Source organism: Puma concolor, chromosome C2 (assembly GCF_028749965.1).
Source record: "Puma concolor isolate L17-30 chromosome C2, mPumCon1.1.hap2, whole genome shotgun sequence".
In the NCBI taxonomy this organism is placed as follows: domain Eukaryota; kingdom Metazoa; phylum Chordata; class Mammalia; order Carnivora; family Felidae; genus Puma; species Puma concolor.
The window spans coordinates 63819880-63840926 of NC_141675.1; the positions used below are offsets into that span (position 1 = coordinate 63819880).

General features: G+C 45.3%; 1 protein-coding gene across 2 annotated transcripts in view; it reads right to left on the reverse strand.

Annotated features, from left to right (window-relative positions):
- The window catches only part of SLC7A14 (solute carrier family 7 member 14), a 110886-nt gene that overhangs the window by 3086 nt on the left and 86753 nt on the right, over positions 1 to 21047 (reverse strand). For both annotated transcript variants that reach the window (XM_086674703.1, XM_086674704.1), the window contains 3 exons: positions 16842 to 16988; positions 14148 to 14356; positions 11407 to 12284 (listed from right to left, as the gene is read on the reverse strand). In XM_086674703.1, the coding sequence (XP_086530829.1) occupies positions 11407 to 12284; positions 14148 to 14356; positions 16842 to 16988 (1234 nt within the window). The remainder of the gene's footprint in view (positions 1 to 11406; positions 12285 to 14147; positions 14357 to 16841; positions 16989 to 21047) is intronic.

The window sequence follows — 21047 nt, forward strand, 5'->3', positions numbered from 1 at the left end:
GAATGAAAGAATGAGAACTCCTGATGAGCATGAATTTTCCAGTGCAACCTCCTTACTTTGATGTCATTCCAAGCCAAGGAAGGAAACGTGTCTTCCTAATTGATATGTAGCATTAATAAGGGCTAATGTTTCATTTCTATTATAATATTTTTGAAATAACAAAGTAGTTTGAGAACCCCCGTTTCCACCTTGAAAAGCTCATAAAGGCTCAGGGCCTGGAATGGGTGAGAACCATATCCCTGGGAGGTCATAGGGCATGATGATTAAGTCTGTGAGCCATGGGTTCAAACCCTGCCTCCCATCACTATTAGCTGTGTAACCCTGGACCAGTTACTTAGCCTTTTTGTGCCTCAGTTTTCCCTTTTAGAAAACCATAAGATAGACACTTATAACTTGGGGTTGCCATGAGGATGGAATGAGATAGGCAGTGGCTTTCAACCCTGGCTTCACCTGGAGGGTCACCTGGGGAGTTTTTGAACCGCCCTTATACCCAAACACCACCCCTGGAGATTCCAATTTAATTGGCCTGTAATATGATCGAAACATAGGTATGTTTTAAGGCTTCACAGGTGAGTCCAATGGTCAGCCAAGGCTGGGAATCCCTTAGCTCAGGAGTATAAACCTCCTGAGGCACATACTCCATTGCCGACTCTGGACACATTATGGCTTGGCCAGTGGATGGCACTCTGTTATGCAACCCCCTTCCCCAGACCCCAGACACCCTCTTCTGAGTGGCATTAGCACCTTTGACTTTGCTAACACAGCGGGCATCTGTAGAGCTGTTTGCATAGAACCTTAAGGTCAAGTGTGCTTTCCTCTTTGGTACTTGAGAAATCCTTCTCCCTTTTGAATTTGAAGTGTGTCTTTTTAAGCTTGGATTTCTCCCTCCCTGTCTCAAATGACTTTCTCCTCACCCCTTCCCCCACCCCCCAGTGAAATCAACTTTCCAGGAGCCAAAGTAAGCAGAGATTTATAGTCCTAATTGGTAATAAATCCTGGAGTTAATCATTTGCAGATGTAGCTATTCTCAAATAGCAACTTCATTTTTCTGAGCACGGATCTTTACTCTTTCTTGTCTGGGGGCGGAGGGTGGCCACGGGAGTAGTTATCATCCTTGTGTAGCACAAGGCATCCAGACCTCCTCTAAAATGGCCACTATGCTGCAGCTTGAAGAATGCCTGTTTTGGAAGCATGTTTGAGATCTGAGAGTAAATTTCAGGAGACTAGGTGGGATCAACAGGCACACACCTTTTTTTTTAATTTTTTTTTTGGCCCAATTTTGCTTTTTTGTTATTTTTTGTCTTCGACATCAAGGCAAGTGTCAAATCTTGCCTCCTATTCCTGCTTGGTATCTATTATATCAATTTTTTCCATCTCTGATCCCCTTCTCAGACCCTATTTATAAGCAAATTATTTCCCTACTGAACTTAATACCATTTCTCCCCCTTTTCCCTTTGCCCCTAAGTTCTCTGCTGTGCCATTACGTGGCTCATCATTCAAGCACTGGTTTGACATGTATTCCGACAGACCTTCCCATGCCCCCACCAGAATTTATGGAAATTCTCTAAGAGCCTCATAGAATCCTAGATATATAGAGCTGGGAAAGAGGCTGTGAATGAATGCAATACCTTCACTTTACAGAAAAAGAAACAGGCTGAGGGCAGAACCAGCATTCTATGTGGATAGAGAGAAGGCTCTTGCATACTCAGTCCTTCACATCTCTCCTCCGCAGGCTGGTGTATAGACTATGCATATCACAGTACATATTCAGTGAGAGGTTATGTCTAAAAAAACAAAAAGGGGCACCTGGGTGGCTCAGTCGGTTGGGCGTCCGACCTCAGCTCAGGTCACGATCTCACGGTTCGTGAGTTCGAGCCCCGCGTCCGGCTCTGCGCTGACGGCTCAGAGCCTGGAGCCTGCTTCGGATTCTGTGTCTCCCTCTCTCTCTGTTTTTCCCCTGCTCGCACTCTCTCTCTCTCAAAAATAAATAAAAATTAAAAAATTAAAAAAAAAGAGGTTATGTCTACATTTGTTGTTTGGGAATGGCTGAGTCTGAAGGGACGTGTGTGTGTGCATGAATGCATTGACTATGATTACTTTGAGAAAGCAACCTATGGAAATCTGCCATGTAAATATTTATGGGCCTTTTAATGTTTGCTCTACAATTTCAAAGGTGCATTATTTTGTCTTCTAAAATATATTTCAAATATGAGTGCTCTGAGCCAAGAAGTGACTTGTGCATGCAGCCTGATGGAATAAATGGTCAACCTGGGCAAAGGTCTGGTGTTCTGTCTGCCTTCATCCTTCTTGCTGGCTCTTGAGTAAATTCAAGAAAAGTGTTGTGAGGGGCGCCTGGGTGGCTCAGTAGGTTGAGTGCCTGACTCTTTATTTCGACTCAGGTCATGATCCCAAGGTCATGGGATTGAGCCCTGTGTCAGGATTTGCACTGAGCATGGAGCCTGCTTGGGATTCTCTCTCTCCCCACCCCCCCCCTTTCTCTGCCCCTTCCCCGCTTGTGTGAGCTCTCTCTCTGTCTCTAAAAAAATAATAAGAAGAAAAGAAAAGTGATGTGAAGCACTGAGGATTGAATAAAAGGAAAAATGTAGGGGGACAAAGAAACAGGAACAAATGAAGTGAGGAAGGGAGGGTAGAAGGGAGGTAGAGAGAGAGAGAGAGAGAGAGAGAGAGAGAGAGAGAGGAGAGAAGCATGTACTACCATCTGTCACACATAAACAAAGGCTTTGTGTCGGAGGAGTAAACAGAGCTGCTAAAAGCCTCCTGTGTAGAAGCAGGGTGTTTTGTTTCTGCTTTCTTCAGCTGGCTTACAAAACTAAGCATGAGGTAGTTTCTGAAAAGTCTGTGGGGATTCTGGGAATTCTGAATCATCTAAACTGAACTTCGCACAACACCTCCGGGTGCTGAGGTCCTAATGATACCTTCGTTATGTTGCGCCTTTCCCCCAAGGAGCTCAAAATGTTATACATATGTTATCCTGTTCAGATCCCTCCTCGCCTGTTCAGGAGTGTGTGTGAGTGTGTGTGTGTGTGTCTGTGCCCGGGAGTGGGAAGGTTGCGATTACGTGCGTCGCACAGACAGGAAAGTTGGGCACGGGACAAAATAAGAGATTTTCCACAGGAACATGGTTAGTGGTTGGACTGTGAATCCTTCAGGGTCTCTCCGTGTCCTGATCCAGGGTGCTTCTGTTATTTCTCTCACCTGCCAGGGCTATAGACTGATTGCAATCAAGCTTGCTTAACTTTTTAGTTTGAAGAATTTCAAACATATATCAAAGTGGAGAGAATAGTATAAAGAACCCCATATAGTCATCACTAGTTTGCTCCTGACCACCCACCGCTCCCTTCTCAGGTTACTTTGAAACAAATCCCTTCCATCCTATGCTTCACCTGTAAATAAGTAAGTACGTATATTTAAAACAGCATTCTTTTTTAAATGTTCATTTATTTGTTTTGAAAGAGAGAGAGTGCAAGCAGGGGAGAGGGAGAGGCAGAATCCCAAGCAGGCTCCACACTCAGCATGGAGCCCAATGCAGGGTTAGGTCCCACAAGATTGAGATCATGAGATCACGACCTGAGCCGAAATCAAGAGTTGGATGCTCAACTGACTGAACCACCCAGGTGCCCCTAAAATAGACTTCTTAAAAATACTTAACTTACTATCATTATCACATCTAAAAACTAATAATAATTCCCTAAGATTATCTGATATGCAGAAGTATTAAAATTTCCCTGAATTATTGTGCATGTGGGGGAAATACTCTTTACCCTATGAGGCTATAGACTTACTCCAATGATGCTATCACTGCTTGATAGAGTTTTGGGGCACTGTTATTCAAGTCGTCACTGGGGCTGGCATCATATTCTTTTGCAAACCGTTACAGATGGCAACGTTTATCTTTTGAGAGAGGATTCGCTTTTGGCCTAAGCCAGAAGTCATTTGGAATGAACCCTTAAGAATGAGACGGCTAATTGACATTTGCATATTTAATCCTGCTGTGTCTTAAAAACTTAGATCCATTGCTTTGTAGTTACACGTCTTATATCTGTGATAAATGAAAGGCAGGGGTGATGTTAAAAATCAGAGGGGGGTTAGCTCTTCTGTTGCCGTAGGGTCTTGGAAGCCCCCCTGGTGGGCTGGAGTTATTTTTTTAGGGAGAGGAGAAGCTCAGGGCAGCAACAAGTTAGCAGCAGGCACAGAAGCGTTTCAGTATTTTAAAAAACAGACATGGCTGTACCGGGCACATGGGCTGAATGCCAGCCTTGGTCAAAGGTAATGGCCACGAGTCCCGCAAAAGGCTGTTTGCAGCGAAGGGAAATATTCATTCAAAAGGAGGCATTGGCTTTTCTTTCAGACAGAAATTCCCTGGTGGAGAATGTGCCCAGGAGAGGTTCACGCTAGACAAGATGAGGAATCACTCCTTCAGCAATTTAGTGGGCTTTTTTTATGTAGTAGAACACTTTGTGATCATAAAGCCCTTTGTAGAAAAGTACTTCCTCGTCTATCATCCCAGAGAGGTTAAGAACTGGTTAATAAGTCAGTGATTGAAAAGGCACTGGAACTTTCATCTGTTGAGTCTAAACTGATGGCTGTGCCCATCCCACCCCGGGCACCTCCAGGGAAGGTTTAGAAATGCCAAGCCTGCCTTCAGATGCTGGGACAAACAACAACTTACTCTACTTGTGTTGCTCCATTTGTGCAAACCAAGCAAATGACGCCAAACCTACAAGTGAGAGGGGTAGGAGGAGGGGGGTGTCTCTGGATCATATGGGGAAAACCTAGCACAAAACCTCAAGTCTGAAAAGAGACTGGGTGACCTGGAGATAGACAGCAGCAGCAGATTTCTAACCTCACGGGCCCAAAGTCTGGCTGAGGAGCAGATGTTGGATCTCTAGAGTCCCCTGGGGGCTTCCTGTCCTCTGTAGGCAGCAACAGGGCTCAGGGCCAGGTGAGGTGGGCCACCTGACCTCAGGCTGGGTGGAGCTACCTCTTCCTGGGGTGCACTTTCCAGCAGGAAGCCCTGCCCGTGGCAGATAACTGAGGCACTTTGTTATGCCCAGAGGCTTTTTTATTTTTACTACTCTGGGATCGACTTCCCAAAACAGACATTTGCCAAGGCAGAAATGAAAACTAAATGGTAATGAGAAGGTGGCCTCCCCACCCACTGCCATCCCTACCAACTCCTGCTTTGCTGGTTAGTTTTTAAAATACCACCAGAGGGGCGCCTGGGTGGCTCAGCTGGTTAAGCATCTGACTCCTGATTTTGGCTTAGGTCGTGATCTCGTGAGATCGAGCCCCGCATCAGGCACTGTCCTGGGCATGGAGTCTGCTTAAGATTCTGCCTCTCCCTCTCCCTCTGCCCCTCTCCAGCTCGCTCTCTCTCTCTCTCTCTCAAAAAAAAAAAAAAAAAAAATACCACCGCAAGCCCATTGATTATAATAACAGTAAGGTTTTTTAAGATGGTGTGGCCAGGAAGAGCAGGCTTGGATTGAGTAGGGGGTTGGGGGGGGGGGGGTAGAAATTCTCTTCCTGGCCCTGCTACTGATCAAATACAAAGTCACATTACTTTATGCCTCAGTTTCCCACCTGCAAAATGGAACTGGGGACTTATTTTATTTGAGGGGTATAATGGCCATGAAACAGAATGCAATCTTATTAAAGAATATTTAAAAAAATCCAGTAATGCAAGGCAGTAATGCCACTTCTAACTCAGCAGAAACCCAAGGGAGATATGTTCATGTGTCCACCAAAAACATGTACAAGAATGTTCACAGCAGCTCTATCTGTAATAGCCCCAGACTAGAAGCAAGTTAAATGTCCACAGGCACTAGAATGGATAAGTGCACTGTGGCATATTATTATCACAGTGGAATGCCAGCTGGGTAAGGAGAGTGAACGAACTAAAATCACAAGCAACGACATGGGTGAGTCTTACAAATATAATGCTGAGGGAAGGATGCCCAGTGGCTACTCTTTCATGGCTCTAAGTGTGTTCCAGGGGCCCTGTTCACACCTGCTCCGGGGCCCTTCGTCTCTGCCATGGCCATCTCTCCCTTCCTTCTTTTGTCTCAAAGGACAGCCGATATTGTGGCTGCTGCTGGGTGCAGAGCCATGCTATCACCCGGCCCTTTTCTCCATGCATAGCCCTGCCCGGCATAGCCCCTCTGCCAGCAGGCGGCCTGGACTGTAGCGGGGACCCCCCCCCCCCCTTGGAATTGCGCTGCTCCTCTTGCCGTCCTCGCCCTGGCCTTCGTGAGTTTTATTTTGCCCTTTTGAGCATGATTTATTTGTCGAAGTTGCCAATTGTTTTCTCCTCTGCCTACAAGGAGAATTTCAAGCTTATTTATGGGACATATCCTCAGGAATTGATTTATCTTGGTGTCCTCTCTGCTCCCAATTCAAGGCCCCCCTCTTCTCCTCCTCTTCCCTACACGACAATGGCTGCTTTGAGTCAATTTCCAACAGGGTTTTCAGATGATACTGCAGGTAAAGACCACAGCTGTGTTTTCCCTTTGGAAACCATGTTTTGGTACAGGATTTACGAAGCTCATTGCCAGATTAGTGTCTGTTCTCTAAATCTATAGATGAGAATTTGGTTTTTCTCTGGGGGGCTGAAAAAATTCCAGGCGAGAACTTGGCAGCCCTCACGGTGAGGGGGCCCACGAGCTGGTTCACCCGATGATTATTTTATACTCAGGTCCCACAGGGAACAGTAGACCTGGAAAGTTCTGCCGTATAGTGTCATCACTGGTAACTGCTAGTTTCGGGCTCCCTGAGACCCTGCCCAACACTTCGAGGTGTTCTTTTACAAAACCACATCAGCTGAGAGAAAAGGAACAGGAAGTCTGATCTGTGCTCATTTTGCTGGGGATTATCAAACATTTGCTGTGCGTGTTACTTCTCTTGTCTGAAGGAAAAGAAACAAGTGCTGAGTAATCTTCCTGGGACTTGGGCCTTATTTTATTCAGTGAGTCGTGCTCATCTGAAGGTTCAGAGCTTAGCAAAACATTGTTAGAAAAATGCTGTGATTAAGATTCATCTAGAGAGGGCTGGTTAAAAAGATATGCCTGAGAAGATGATCGAGTTATGACTCAGCCTAACCATGTAAATCTCGTTTTTAAAAAGTAGCTAATGTTTCATAAGAAGCTCCGTTTAAAAATATCTCTACTGTTCTCCCCAGGAAAGTTATACTATGAATAACAAAATAAAAATCTGACATCTTGGAGACTCAGAAGTTTAGAGATGGGATAATTATTCTATGAGATCACTGAAAATTGTGTAAGCCAATTTGGGGTTGTTCGATGGATATATTTTATATGTGCAAAAATTTGTTTTTGAAAAACAGGGAGTTTTTGTAATTAAATCATTTGCCTTGCCTGCTAATATCTTCTTATTCTTCTCTATAGACCAGTCCTTGTCACATTTGAGCATGCATCAGAACAATGTGTAGGGTTTGTTAAAACCTAAACTGCTCTCAGAGATTTTGACTTGGCAGGTCTGGGATGGGGTTTAAAATCTCACTTTTAACCTGTTCCGTGTGTGATGCTCCTGGTCTGGGACCACACTGGGAGAACCACTGTTCTAGATCATTGTAAACCTGCCCGCACATTAAAATTCCCTGGGGACCTTAAAAAAAAAAAAAAATACCCAGTGCTTGGCTGCACCAGACCAATTAAATCAGAAAATCTCTGAGATCCTGGGTATAGAATATTTCAGGAGCAGCTCGGGTGATTCTGATGTGTAGTCAGGACTGAGAATGTTTGTTCTAGGCAGAAATTATTCAGGGACCATTTCTCAAAGACCACGATGCTAAAGCAGTTAGTAGCCAGCAGCTGGATGCAAGCTGTGAGCTCCTGTGTCCTCTGACTGGCCAACTCCAGGCTGCGTAGTGGCACCCTCCCATGTCATGGAGTATCAATTTCTGGAGCGAGTTTGAAGTTTATGCTATCAGCAAGATTACAAAAGGCTCTCTGGGAGTTTTCTTCTGCCTGATAACTGGGAGGGCAGCCTGAGTCAGAACAGGTTCATGCTGTACTTTGGCATGTGATAGCTAGTCTGGGCGACAGTGAATCATTTTAGATTTTAAAGAGAAAGGCAGGGAAGAAATGATTCTTATTACTTTCTGCAATATTTTCTTATTTAAGCCCCAAACAGCAACCAGATGAAGACGAGTAGAATTAATCTGCATTTTTACAGATGGGTAAACTGAGACCCAAAGGAGCTAAGTGAACTTCCCAAGGTCACAAGACACAGGGGTGGCAGAACTGTGATTTGAACCTGGGCTGTTTGACTCCAAAGGCAAGGGTCCCTGCCACCTTACCATGTTTGCAGAGTGCCTCTGGTGCTCCAGAAACCATAGATTTAGTGCAGAACTTGTGACGTAATTTACGGGCCCCAGTGTGAAATGAAACCATAGAGCCCCTTGTTAAAAAGTTGTTAAGAAAAAAACGGTTGTTAAGAATTCAAGAAAGCAGCTGCAGAGCATTAGGCCAAATGTGGGGTCCTATGCGCCCATGGAGCCAGCCCTGATGTTTAGGTGTTAATCCACACAAACTACATATCAAACATCCTGATCCAATAGGGAAGATGCTCAGAGGCACCCTGGCAGGGAGGTACGGGCTGCAGATCTGGGCGTGGAGATACTGAGTTTTTAATAATAGCTCTGTGAATAATCTCCAGTTATTCCTGTTGACCTTGAGTATGTTGTTTAACCTTTTGGAGGTTCAGGTTAGTCATCTGTGACATTGAGAGAGGGAGCGGTGGGGAAAGGTAGATGATTTCATTGTTTCTCAAACTTTGTTGTTGTTGTTGTTTTGTAATGTTTACTTATTTTTTAGAGAGAGAGAGACAGAGCATGAGCAAGGGAGGGGCAAAGAGACAGGGAGACACAGACTCCGAAGCAGGCTCCAGGCTCCGAGCTGTCAGCACAGAGTCCTAGGTGGGGCTCGAACCCACGAACTGTGAGATCATGACCTGAGCTGAAGTGGGACACTTGACTGACTGAGCCACCCAAGCACCCCTCACACTTTGGTTATTTATATACCACATATTTTGTATCGTGGCCATGGTCATGATCCCTGGACCCATACTACCTGACTTCTAATTTTGGCTCCCCTAAATTCTAGCTCTGTGACCTCGGTCAAGTGCTTCCACTTCCTCATCTGTAAAATGAAGATTGCTGTGAGGAATACATAAGTTAATGTGAGGAAAGTCCTTGAGTAATAGTTGGTATGTGATAAGGGCTACATTAAGTGTTAATTATTACTACGAATCATGGCACCTGTACCAGTAGTAATGCTTTTTCTTTAATTGGACTCACTTGTTAAATTTAAAAATAATCACCAGATTCATGTGAGTAGGTATATTTTTTCTCGTACGTGTGCAAATGTATAATACCTATATAATACTTTTAAAAATTCAAAAAAAGTCCATTCATATGCTCCCTAAAGTCAGCCCAAATATTACTGACAGAATGGTCACCAAAACCATGGGGAACATTGTGCTAGATATTGAAGGTCCCTTCCAGCTTTAATACTCTAGGAATGAATGAACAAATGCACGTGTCTTCGTGTCTATGCCTTCAGTCATTTGACAAATACGTGACTGGAATATTTCTACCCTCCTCAGTCACTTCTACCCACAGTAGAATCTTTCCATTGGTTGGCTACAGGTTTCAGTGGAAAAATGTTTAAATGGAGAAGAGAGATTGTGAATAAATCATGTAAGTAGTTTAAACTTTGAGGGGTTAGTGGGGTTCTCTCAAGAACTCCCCCTAAAGTCTAACCCCTCAAAGTTTAAACTACTTACATGAAAATTGGGACGGGAGGCTTCTAAGAAGACACAGGATGGCCTTGAGAGGTGAGGAATCTACCGGAAGGTCTGGACCCTTTCCTTTGGGTACTGTTTTTGCTCCACTTCCTTCTATGCAGATCATATCTTATAGGCTTACAGTTTCTGTTTGTTTGTTTTTGTTTGTTTGTTTATTTATTTATTTATAATTTGAGAGAGAGAGAGAAAGAGAGAGCACGAGGAGGGGAGAGGGGCAGAGGGAAAAAGAGAGAATTTAAAGCAGGCTCCATGCTCAGTGTAGAGCCCAATGTGGGGCTTGATCCTATGGCCTGGGGATCATGACCTGAGTCGAAATCAAGAGTTGGACTCTTCAACCAACCGAGACACCCAAGCATCCTTAGGCTAACGGTTCAAATTCCACCTCCTCAAGTTCCTTTCCAGCTATTCTTTTTTTCTCATCGGGAGAGTAGTCATAGAGAAGTATTTATTAAGCACATGCTGTGTGCCAGGCACAGAGGACATAGTGCTAAACACCCGTATTCCTATATCAAGGAGTGGATGGGACCTCAGGGCTATCAATTTGTATAGCGAAATAAAGGCAGTGACTAAGGAACTTTAAAATCAGTTTTCACTTAAACATCCCTCTCAAGTTACCATGAGCACTGATCTCCAACCATTTCATGAGCATCAGTACTTGTTGGATATAATAAACGTGTGATGTGAATGTAATATAAATCAATCACAAAGGAAAATGAAAAATCTTGGGACAGGGGCAGGGCTTTATGAAGGCAATAAAAGTGAATTTAGAGAGAGAACCTCTGATTTATGCCCAAAGTTGTGGACAGTTGAAGTCCTGGCAGAACTGTATCAGTTGTCAACAGACAAAGAGAAAATCAGTTAAGATTGACGGCGTGATGTGTGCTTTCCAAGAGAATGACTAGAATATCGAAGGATGATGAAAGAATCTTGAGAGAAAACGAAAATCTCTTGAATATCTTATAAAAGTCAATATGAAGTGAGGGATGGTAAATGGTATAATCTAGTCGGAAAAATTATGCCAAAATCCACACTTAATTCATACTTTGCTCGTTTAAAACATTAGGGCATGATTGGTATTTTACTTTAATTTTGTCAAATATAAGAAAAGTAATTCTTCCGTAACTTTCAGTTTCATAATTTTTAGTTTCTAAAATAGAATTCCAGTCAACCTTTTTCACTCTAACTTTTACTGTGTTATTTATGTCCCTTTATTATGTGGATTCATTTTACTGAATGACTGTTTATATTTCTATAAAATTTATTTATATTTTTAATTGATGACTTTTTATGGAATTAATTGTCCATAAAAAGAATGTCCAGTAATAGTATTCAATGAAGTGATGGATTGATTAGCATCATTCTTCAGAACCAACGGCCAAGACCATAATAGGCAGAAAGGGCACAACTGGCTTTATTGACTCTAATGCAGAGAGCAAGGGTGCATAGAACAAGCCAGACTTCTCTTGCAATGGAGATGCCTAGTCCAGCTAGGAGGTAATTTTGGGATAAGCCTGTTTAAGGCCTTGAGAGGGAATTCTCCAGTTGTCAAGGGAAATTGCTTACCCACAAAGCACCAGACTGCAAACCGGATCCATGTGATGGTGGAGAGCTTTAGCATGAGATAAATGTTCACCAGCATGGCAAAGGCAGGCACGAAGGGGAGGCAGGGAGCCATGTAGGGTAGCTTTTTGGGGTTCTCTGGTTGCTGCAGGATCACGAACACCAGGGCGCCGATCAGCAGCACCATCAGAACGACCAACAGGATGGCCCACCAGCTCCGCTCTGAGATGTGGTCGGAACCAAAGATGAGGAAGGAGCAGAAGATGAACATGAGGATGAAGAGCAGGAGCACGCAGATGGTCACCGTGTGCCCTGTAGCTGCTGTGGGCCGGTCCATTTTGCCTGGAAGGCCCAGCCGGATCCTCATGGTGTAGTAGCGGGGCCCGATCAGCTTCTTTAACTTGATGAGATAAATGTTTTCAGATTCGTCGGCTTCGATGCCTGTGGTCATATCCACAGTGCCGTAGTTGGGGTGGTTCACATTGTAGGTTGACTTGTCCGACTTGCCTATGAGCATCTCGTTGTCTCCCAGGGATGGTAGGTTCTTGGCCCCGCATGTGTTGGTGGCTGGGCCGGAAAACTCTTCCCCTTCACTCACAGGAGAACAAACTTCCTTCTCACAGTCCGCCAGGATGCCCTCCTTCTTCTTTGTGTGCTCCTGGGACAAGAACTTGACAAAACCATCAATGTCACTCTCTGGTTGGTATCGAAGGAGCAAGACGCAGACAGAGACCAAGGTGTAGGCAAGGAGTGTGCCGATGGACATCATCTCTATTAGGTCTTTCAGGCTGACTAATAACGAGAGGAGAGCTGCTAGGAACCCCGATACAATGCAGGCCACCACTGGTGTCTCTGTGTAGGTGCTCACATGAGCCAGGAACCTGGAGGGACGGGCAAGCAGAGGGTTAACAGTGAGCTACAGATGGTGACTGACTCTAACACGGCTTACGTCCACCTGGTCCTGCTCCTCCAATGTACTTCTGGAGTCACTGCTTTGAATACAGTTATTCCTACTGCAGGATTTGGTTTCTGGAATACAATTTAAAAATAATTTACTTTCATGCCTTGGTTTTGAGGCAAACTTCTTTATTAAAGTTCCTACTTCATTATGCGATGTGAAGGGATGACTGAATTTAGGAAGCATGTTAGAAATCTGAATCGAAGTGCAAGCTTTGCTGGGAAGGAGTGATATGTGGAACATTCATACACCTCCTTGGGGTCCCCTAAACCTGTGTTACCTAAAATATGGTCAGTCCGTGGACCAGCAGCATCAGTATCACCTTGGAGCTTATTGGAAATGCACATATTCAGGTATCACCAGAGACCTCCTACATCAGAACCTCTGGGCATGGGTCCTAGCAAACTTTGCTTTAAAAAACCTCCAGAGGATTCTGATTTATACCAAAGCTTGAGAAGCGTTGCCGTACAACAAAAGTGCAGAAGTTTAGTTGGCAAAATAGCGCAATAACTCAGAACATGTGCTCATAAATGCAGCCCAAATCCAGCCACTTACCAACTGGAGAAGACCAACAAAGGTGAATGAATGACAGGTGCCTCTTTAGCAGTTCCTGTGGGCCTTAAGCAGGTTCCTGCTCTCCTCCTCACTCTCCTCCTAATCTGCCCTCCTCCCACCTCTTCCATTTCTCTTTTATTTTCGTCTTTCACAATATGACTGACTATCAGCTGCCTTTGGAGCTCCAGCATCTTTCCCCTTTGACAGCAGAAAAACCTTTTGGGTGTGTGAAGTTGTAACATCTCCGCCACACTCAGCCTCTTCTTGATCTGTCCAGCTCCCCAAACATGGCAGCTCTGACCTGGTGATGACTTCAGGGGGTATGCAGGGGAAATGGAGCAGAAGATGACAGCTGGCGGCAGAGACGAAGTCCCTGAGCTGGATCCTCCCCCCGTACCCCTGAGCGCTCCTTGACCTCCATGCTTGAAGAATGCCTTCCCTGCAAGCCCCTCATACAGTGGGCACTGGGAACCGAGAGATGGGCCACATTTCCTTGGGGCAGATTGACCACTTCATGGCCAATGTAGGGGGCTGGAAGCCAATATATTGGAGTGCTTGAAAATCCTGTCTTTGGAGTCAGACAGTCATGGATTCAAATCCCGGACTCCCCTCAGCCGCTGGAGGATTGGGGTAAGTGTTTTCGCCTTTCTAAGTATACTCATCTACTATATTTGTCTGCAAAACAGGGTTATTGTGACAACTACATGGGATCTGTATACAAAGCACCCAGGGTACACAAATGTTCAATGAATGGTAGTTATTGTTGCTACTGTTATCAGGTTCTGTTCACATGGTCTTATACTCCCTGTGACGGTAGCTTTTAATGTTTTCACCTTCAGAGGGGCTGTGGAGAGAGGGTCAGTACCTCACCTCAATGTGAGGGCAGGCCTAAGATGTCCCTGGGAGGGGTCCTTCCTTCTGGAAGTCACTCAGTGCAGCAGTTTGACACCCACAATCTTCACAAAGCAACACACAGTGTCAAACAAGAGGGGAGGGGCAGTTAGGGGGAGTATACCAGTTTGTGCTAGATTGGGAGACCCAGAGTCAAACTGAGGGGCTGTTATGGGGCTTACGTTCTTTTCGCTCAAACTCTTTATTAGGATATATGACAAATTCCATCGTCTATGTGACATACACGCACATCAAAATTATAGTCAGGCTGACAGTGGGTGACATTCTCCCTGGACAGGCATGGCAGAGCAGAATTAATTTCATAAAGCATAGTCCTTACCTGAAAAGGAGCCCATCACCAGCCATGGCATAAATGACCCTTGGCATTGGGAAGAGAGAGCCCAGCAAACTGACTGTCAGTCCTGCAACTGACCCAATGGCTACTACGAATTTTGCAGCATAGAACCCATGAGCCACAAACATCTCCATGAGTGGGGATTCCGTGTCGATGGCATAGAATGGCACCATCAGAGTTAAGATTATGCTCACCTGTTGAAACAAGAGAAAACATGGCTGGAGGTGGAGAGGACTGACAGCATGGATGGATGTTCCATAGGAGAGCGAAGAGGCCTGGACTTTGGATTTGTCACTTCTTGGCATGTGCCCTTAATTTAGACTAGTCATTTTTCATCTGGACCTCTTGGTCTCAGTATTTTCTCCTCACATTAGAATTTAGTGGACTTGACAAGATGGTCCTCAATATCTCTCAGGCTTTCATATCTGAGGAATAAGTATGTAGGTATCTAAGCCCCACAACAGCAGAACTACACTGACAGTTCAGTGAAGGGCAGATACCATCACATGGAAGGAACTGGAGCCAAAGGTGCTGGAGCCAGGACCTGGCAGTGGCCGTGAGCACCCTGCCCACATGGGCAGGACTCTCATTTCCTTTATACTTTCAGGATCCTCTATGGTCTTAAATGGATTCTCCCGTTCACTCTGAAAATCAGAGATAAAAACTCCAAAGATAAGTGATCAGAGGTCCATAGCCAGTTAACAGGGGGCACCCATATGAGGACTACATTTCCATTTCCTCTCTGTAGCTCAGCGCCAGGAGCCAGGCAGCCCACAAATGAAGGCATCAGGATGGAACCCGGTCCTACTCTGGGGTTGTAAGACTACTGTGGCTTTGCTTAGCCAGGAATCACTTGGCTCCTAAGACCCATCTTCCTTTATGTCATAAATCGGCCATAACAACCCTCCCTCCATGGCCCCAGGCAATGAAACCACCAGTTATAGGTCCAGGCTCCCCCTGGCCTGCAGGGGCCAATGCTGGCATCAAGAATGTAGGTCAGAGCCTGAACGGGAGAGGGTGGTGCATTTCCAGACCACTTCTTTGCATATTCCTCGGGAGCCAACATCCTCCAGTGAAGCCATGGGCTGCTAGGGAGGACAGCAGGATGGACCACCACAGCCCAGCAATTTGGCTCTTCTCCTGACGGTGGAATGGCAGCCTGCTGACCGGTGCAAGACCAAACAGCCCCTGAGGCCTGGTTAAGGGCCGTGTGTTCTAGAAGATGATGTTTCCCAGCAACTTCACCACTTGCAACACGGGGTGGGCTGGGAGACAGTGGGATTGATTCCTACAGCAGTTTGCGTTGGGTCGGCTGCTCATGTTAGATCCGGATGGGCAAAAAGTGGGCAGATGCATAGAAGTAGTCTGTAGTCTATAAGGCGCTATTCTAAGAAAGGAATTGTGATGACCAACTTTATTATGTGTGCAGCAGGGGTTGACCCCTGGAGGAGGGGGGTGGGTATATGAGGGAGGAATAAGAGGGGAAATGCAAAGCAGAGCATCTCTGCCCTGAGATACTCTGCCCCACACCACCCTCATGGCCTGAACACTGTCTGCAGGGATCATCAGAGAATGGTTAAGATGAAGCCACTTGCCTGTGTGTGCTCAAGGGGAGGTGATAATTGACCCATAAAACAATTGCCAGGGACAAGTGAATTCCTATAAACCACATCCATGGCTGCTCTTGTGTTTTCCTTTGGTGCCCAGGACAATCTTATTTTGCAGCTTGCCCTAATGATCGAGCCAGCCGCTGGTCTGGCTTCCTTCAGTAGTTGCTAAAGCTGTTTCTGTTTTGTTTGTTTTTTGGGGAGGAGGTGCTTTTCCTATGTTTTGCAGCAGGGGTGCACGTAACAGCCGTGGATCTTTCCTATTGGTGGTAAGTGAAGTGAGTGGGACCCCCAGGGCCTGGGGCATTTTTGTGACCACACACCTATTGACTTGTTGGCTGGTTCTCTCCATTGCCAGGGGCCGAGGAGGACGTTGGCTGCGAGTGAGCTATTTCTGTGATAGAAATTCTGGGATGGGAACTGGGAAATGACACATCACAAGTTTGAGGAGCGTCTGATCCTGAGATGACAAGAAGCTGCAGGCTTCCTTCTAAGGATTCCCCTTGGCAGGAAAACTTGAAAAATGAGCTTGGGCCGGTATAAAAAGAGGGAGCAACAGCAGAAAGAAATGGCATTTCCCCTGAGATTTAAGGGGAAGAGTGTCTCTGGGAGGGTGGTGTCCTCTCTCCCCACTCTGGAGGAGCCTCGCCTCCCGCTGCCGGGAAGATCCCAGAAGACAGAAGAGCATTGAGGAGGGTGCACAGAGGTCCACAATGCCTCTGCTTGCACACCCACCCGTTACTGCCAGCCTATGATCTGAGCTCCTTGGACAGCAGCCCACTCCCTGTACACCGTCCCCTGGGCAGTAGTGGACACCCAGAGCCTGTGTGTGCGGAGGAGCAGGGATGGGAACTCAGAGGTCAAGACTGCCCCCGTCTCCAGTTCGGAGTGCTGATTTTCTCCTTGTCATTGGTGGGTGGGGATATAGGGTGCATGGACGCATGCATACAAACGCCGAGACGACACAAGGAAGGGATCATTTCCTGACAGAGGGTGACCCAGTCCCAGAGCTACTTTTTAAGGTCAAATATGAAAAGGCCATCAAGATGGTCCCAAAGGATGTAGTACTTACAGATACGTATGCTGTCAGGCAGATGACCAAAGAGGCGGTGATGGCATAAGGGATGGACGTGTTGGGATTCTTGGCTTCCTCTCCAGTGGTGGCAATGATGTCAAAGCCGATGAAAGCGTAGAAACACGTGGCTGCTCCTTGCAGCACCTGGTGGGACAATAGCATTTTTCAGACTCAGAGTGTCAGGGCAGCACCAGGGCCCAACATGTGGTACCAACAACTGCCCAGTGCTCGGCCGCGTCACTGAGCAGCAGAGGAATAACATGGTGGATCTCGTGCTCAGCACTTGAGTTCTGATCTCCTGTGCTTTCTAGCTGTGTGACCCTGGGCAATTCCCTCATGGGTAAAATGGAGATAAGAAGACTTATGGCCACATAAACACTGGGTTGTTCGACATATTCAAATCATTTCGGGAAATAAGTGGGGTTATAAGTAAATCAATAAACCGGCTATCCCTATGTCTTGCGGAACTCATTAACTAACCTCTCCGTGCCTTATTTTCTTCCAATGGTTCTCAACCACAACCAGGGGTCCTATGACTTCCCTTAGGGGATGTTTGGAAATGTGAGGAGCTACTTGTGACTTTCACAGAGACGTGAGGTGTGCTTTCAGCATTTAGGGTACGGGACTCAAACGCTTCTGCACCAAGAATTGTCCTACTGACATTACCATTGGTGCCCTTCATAGATCATCTCTGTGGTACCCTCTAGATCTGAAATGATAGAAAAGATTTTCAGATCTTCAGATATCCTACTGTCTTCCGTGGGGAGACAGGTAGAGACAGTCTGATTTTTCTGTCCCTCTGGGGCTCGAGTGTCCTAGCTGGGTTATAGGGCTGGAGAAGATGTACTGTGAGAGGCAGTGTCGGGCTGGGGAGGTGGTAACCAGTGACATCTGCTGGATGTCTGTTGGACTGAGCCTGCACGGCTGCAAGGGTGGGTGGGACTATAAGTCAAGATGTCAGTGCGAATCTTCTCTTAAGGAGTGGGTTACTTTCTTCCAAAGAATTGACTGAACTTTAGATGAAGTCTCCCCACCTTGGCATTCTCATTATCGGCTGAAAGTAAAAAGTGTGCCTCTGAATGCTTGGGGACTGTCCTTTCAGGGGAGGGTGAGAGAGCTTTTTCTAGACTCGTGTGTATGGGCCAGGGGCCTTGGCAACATGCAAGCTCTAGCCAGGGGCCCAGGGGTGAGCTTCATTGTGAAGGATCATTTCTCCCCCTCTGATCCACATATAGCTTACAAATGATGAAATTCAAAACATGTGCCAAGCAGATACCTGTGCCCAAAGTTTCACTCTTACCTCTCCCACTGGCTTCTCAGTAAGTAAACGATAAAATACTTAAGTACTGGAATCGACCAGGTACATGACAAACTGAATATCTTCTCAAACCTCAGAAGCAAGTTTGCTCACCTGTGAAATGACTTGGCCCTTTCTGTGCTCTTTCCCACCAGGATTCCAAAGTTCCAAGTCCCTAAGTGGGCATTCTTATCCTGGGGTCCGTTCAACTCAGGGTGGGAGTCTATGAACTTTGCTAAGAAAAGATTACCTCTTTACTGTTAGTAACCTCTGACTAAACATAAGCATTTCTTTTAATTATGAATGTAAGTGACAAGCTAATAGTACCTGTGATTTTGTCACCAAAGCAATCAGGTGTTTTTTCTATACTAGTAGATAGTTGCAGAGATCTTGAAATGTTTCTTGTGCTTATTGCTACTTCCAAATTATGATAGTTATTAGACACAGATATTAATATTTAAAACACTAATATAGAAGCACATTGTTATTATATCACAATTAAAAATGTTTTTATAACTATGTTTTAATATATTTGCTTTCTTTTGAATTCCTATGTAATTAGGTTATTCATTTATAAACACAATTCTCAGAAGGGGTCCATAGGCTTCATCAAACTGCCAAAGAGTCCATGGCACAAAATAACCTAAGAGCTGCTGGTCTATTCCAAATTCCTTTTTTTTTTTTTTTTTTTTAATATTTATTTCTTTTTGAGAGAGAGAGAAAGAGAGACAGCATGAGCAGAGGAGGGGCAGAGAGAGGGAGACACAGAATCCAAAGCAGGCTTCAGCCTCTGAGGCGTCAGCACAGAGCCCGATGCGGGGCTCGAACCCACAAACCATGAGATCGTGACCTGAGCCGAAGTCGGATGCTTAACTGACTGAGCCACCCAAGCACCCCATAAGAGCTGCTGGTCTATCCTAATAACTCAGGTAGAAAGAACTTCTCAAGGAATTGTCATCAGATGACTGCTTTCTGGGAGAGGCGATATCTCAAAATTTACTCCAGTAAACTCCTTCATTTCAGGGAATGGAAAGTGTTTTGGCCTCCAGGCAAGGAGAGAAAACAGATCTCACTTCACTGTACCTGGAGGTTTACCGGTCTGGAAATGTGCTTGTTTTCGCTTATCTAGCAAGTGTTTTTGGTCTTTAAGGATGAACAGAGACTGCGATTGCAGGCTCCCTAAACCTCCCCAATCAAGGAAAGCCTTGCTTTAAGATAGCTTCCAGAAAACAGGTTCTGCTTTCTCTTCCTTTAACATTTTTCTTCCTTTACACGTACATACATATGTACGTGTGCGTGCGCACACACACACACAGCTCCTGCAAATCATACAGACCTGTCAGGACAGTCAGTTGATGATGTATCCCTCCCAGTTAGGATGTGCCATGCATAGTCCCTATGCCTATTTGCTGTGGTCAGTTCTGGATGGAAAGTTCACAGATATTGCAAGAGCTCACTGTTGAGGAAAGGGGGTTGGAAGGATCTTAAAATAAGAACTTGGGGGCCAATCTACCCTAGAAAAAGATGAGAGGTCTGTAAGCCACGCCTTGTGAGGAATCACTGGGGACCCAGGGATGTCAAATGTGAAGAAAAGAAGACTCAGTGGAAGACTTGGAGGACACCTTCCAATTTTGAAGTGCTGATCATGAAGCAGTTGGAGGAGAAATATACTGTAGGCTCCAGAGGGAATCCCAATGCCATGCACAGCCATCCACAGGTTGGGGGTGGGGGGGGGGATTGGATTTAGTTAGGAGAACAGATTTTACAGATTGTCAGACTTAGCGTGGTTCTGTCACATACCGGCTTGGTGACCTAGAATAAGTTCCTAACCTCTTGGAACCTCATTTTCTTTTCTTTTTTTTTTTTTTTTTTAATTTTTTTTTTCAACGTTTATTTATTTTTGGGACAGAGAGAGACAGAGCATGAACGGGCGAGGGGCAGAGAGAGAGGGAGACACAGAATCGGAAACAGGCTCCAGGCTCTGAGCCATCAGCCCAGAGCCCGACGCGGGGCTCGAACTCACGGACCGCGAGATCGTGACCTGGCTGAAGTCGGACGCTTAACCGACTGCGCCACCCAGGCGCCCCGAACCTCATTTTCTTAAATGGAGATGAAAGTGGTATTTAGTTCATAGGGTTGTTGCAAGGATTAAATGAGATAATACAGTGAACTGCAGTCATAGACTACAGCAGGTACTTAGTAAATATTAGCTCTTACCAGCAGTATTTTTTAATTACAATTATAAAATTTCTAGAACAGATGAAACTCAAAGGCATAAACAAATTCTTCCTCCTCCTTTTTTGTTTTTTAAAAGGCATATATTTTATTAACTGCTCCCTTGTGCCAGGCACTGTGCTTGGGGATGTGGATATAGTCATGAACAAAAATACTGTGAGCTTAACCCCCTGGGGCTTGGAGTCTAGAGGATGCTGCAAGACCTAAAATACAATATTGACTGTGGTAATAAACTGAATGAGATTGATAAGTGTCTATATTATTTATGAAACACAAATTCTGCTGCTCTCCAAATAATCGAAAAAATAGATGGCAACTGCTGAAAATGATGAGATACCAGAATATTGACTATGGTCAAGTTGGGAATGGAGAGGATTAGTTTGCAAAGAGAATGTCTGTTAGCCTGAATTTGCTATGTAAAACTAGAAAGCCATTATAGTTGAAGGAAGACTGGATAGATCAAAGGTAGGACATTTGGAGGTTCTACTGCATTAGGCAGGAAACAGAATTTAACTCAGATGGTTTAAATGAAATGATTCCAGTGAAGGCCCATTGGCTAAGTCCATCAGGGAGCAACCAGCAAGGGGCCTTCTGGAGCACAGAACAGAGTATGAAAGATGGATAATGGATCTGGGGAGGGAGGAGAAATAGAAAAAACCCAGCATACCTGT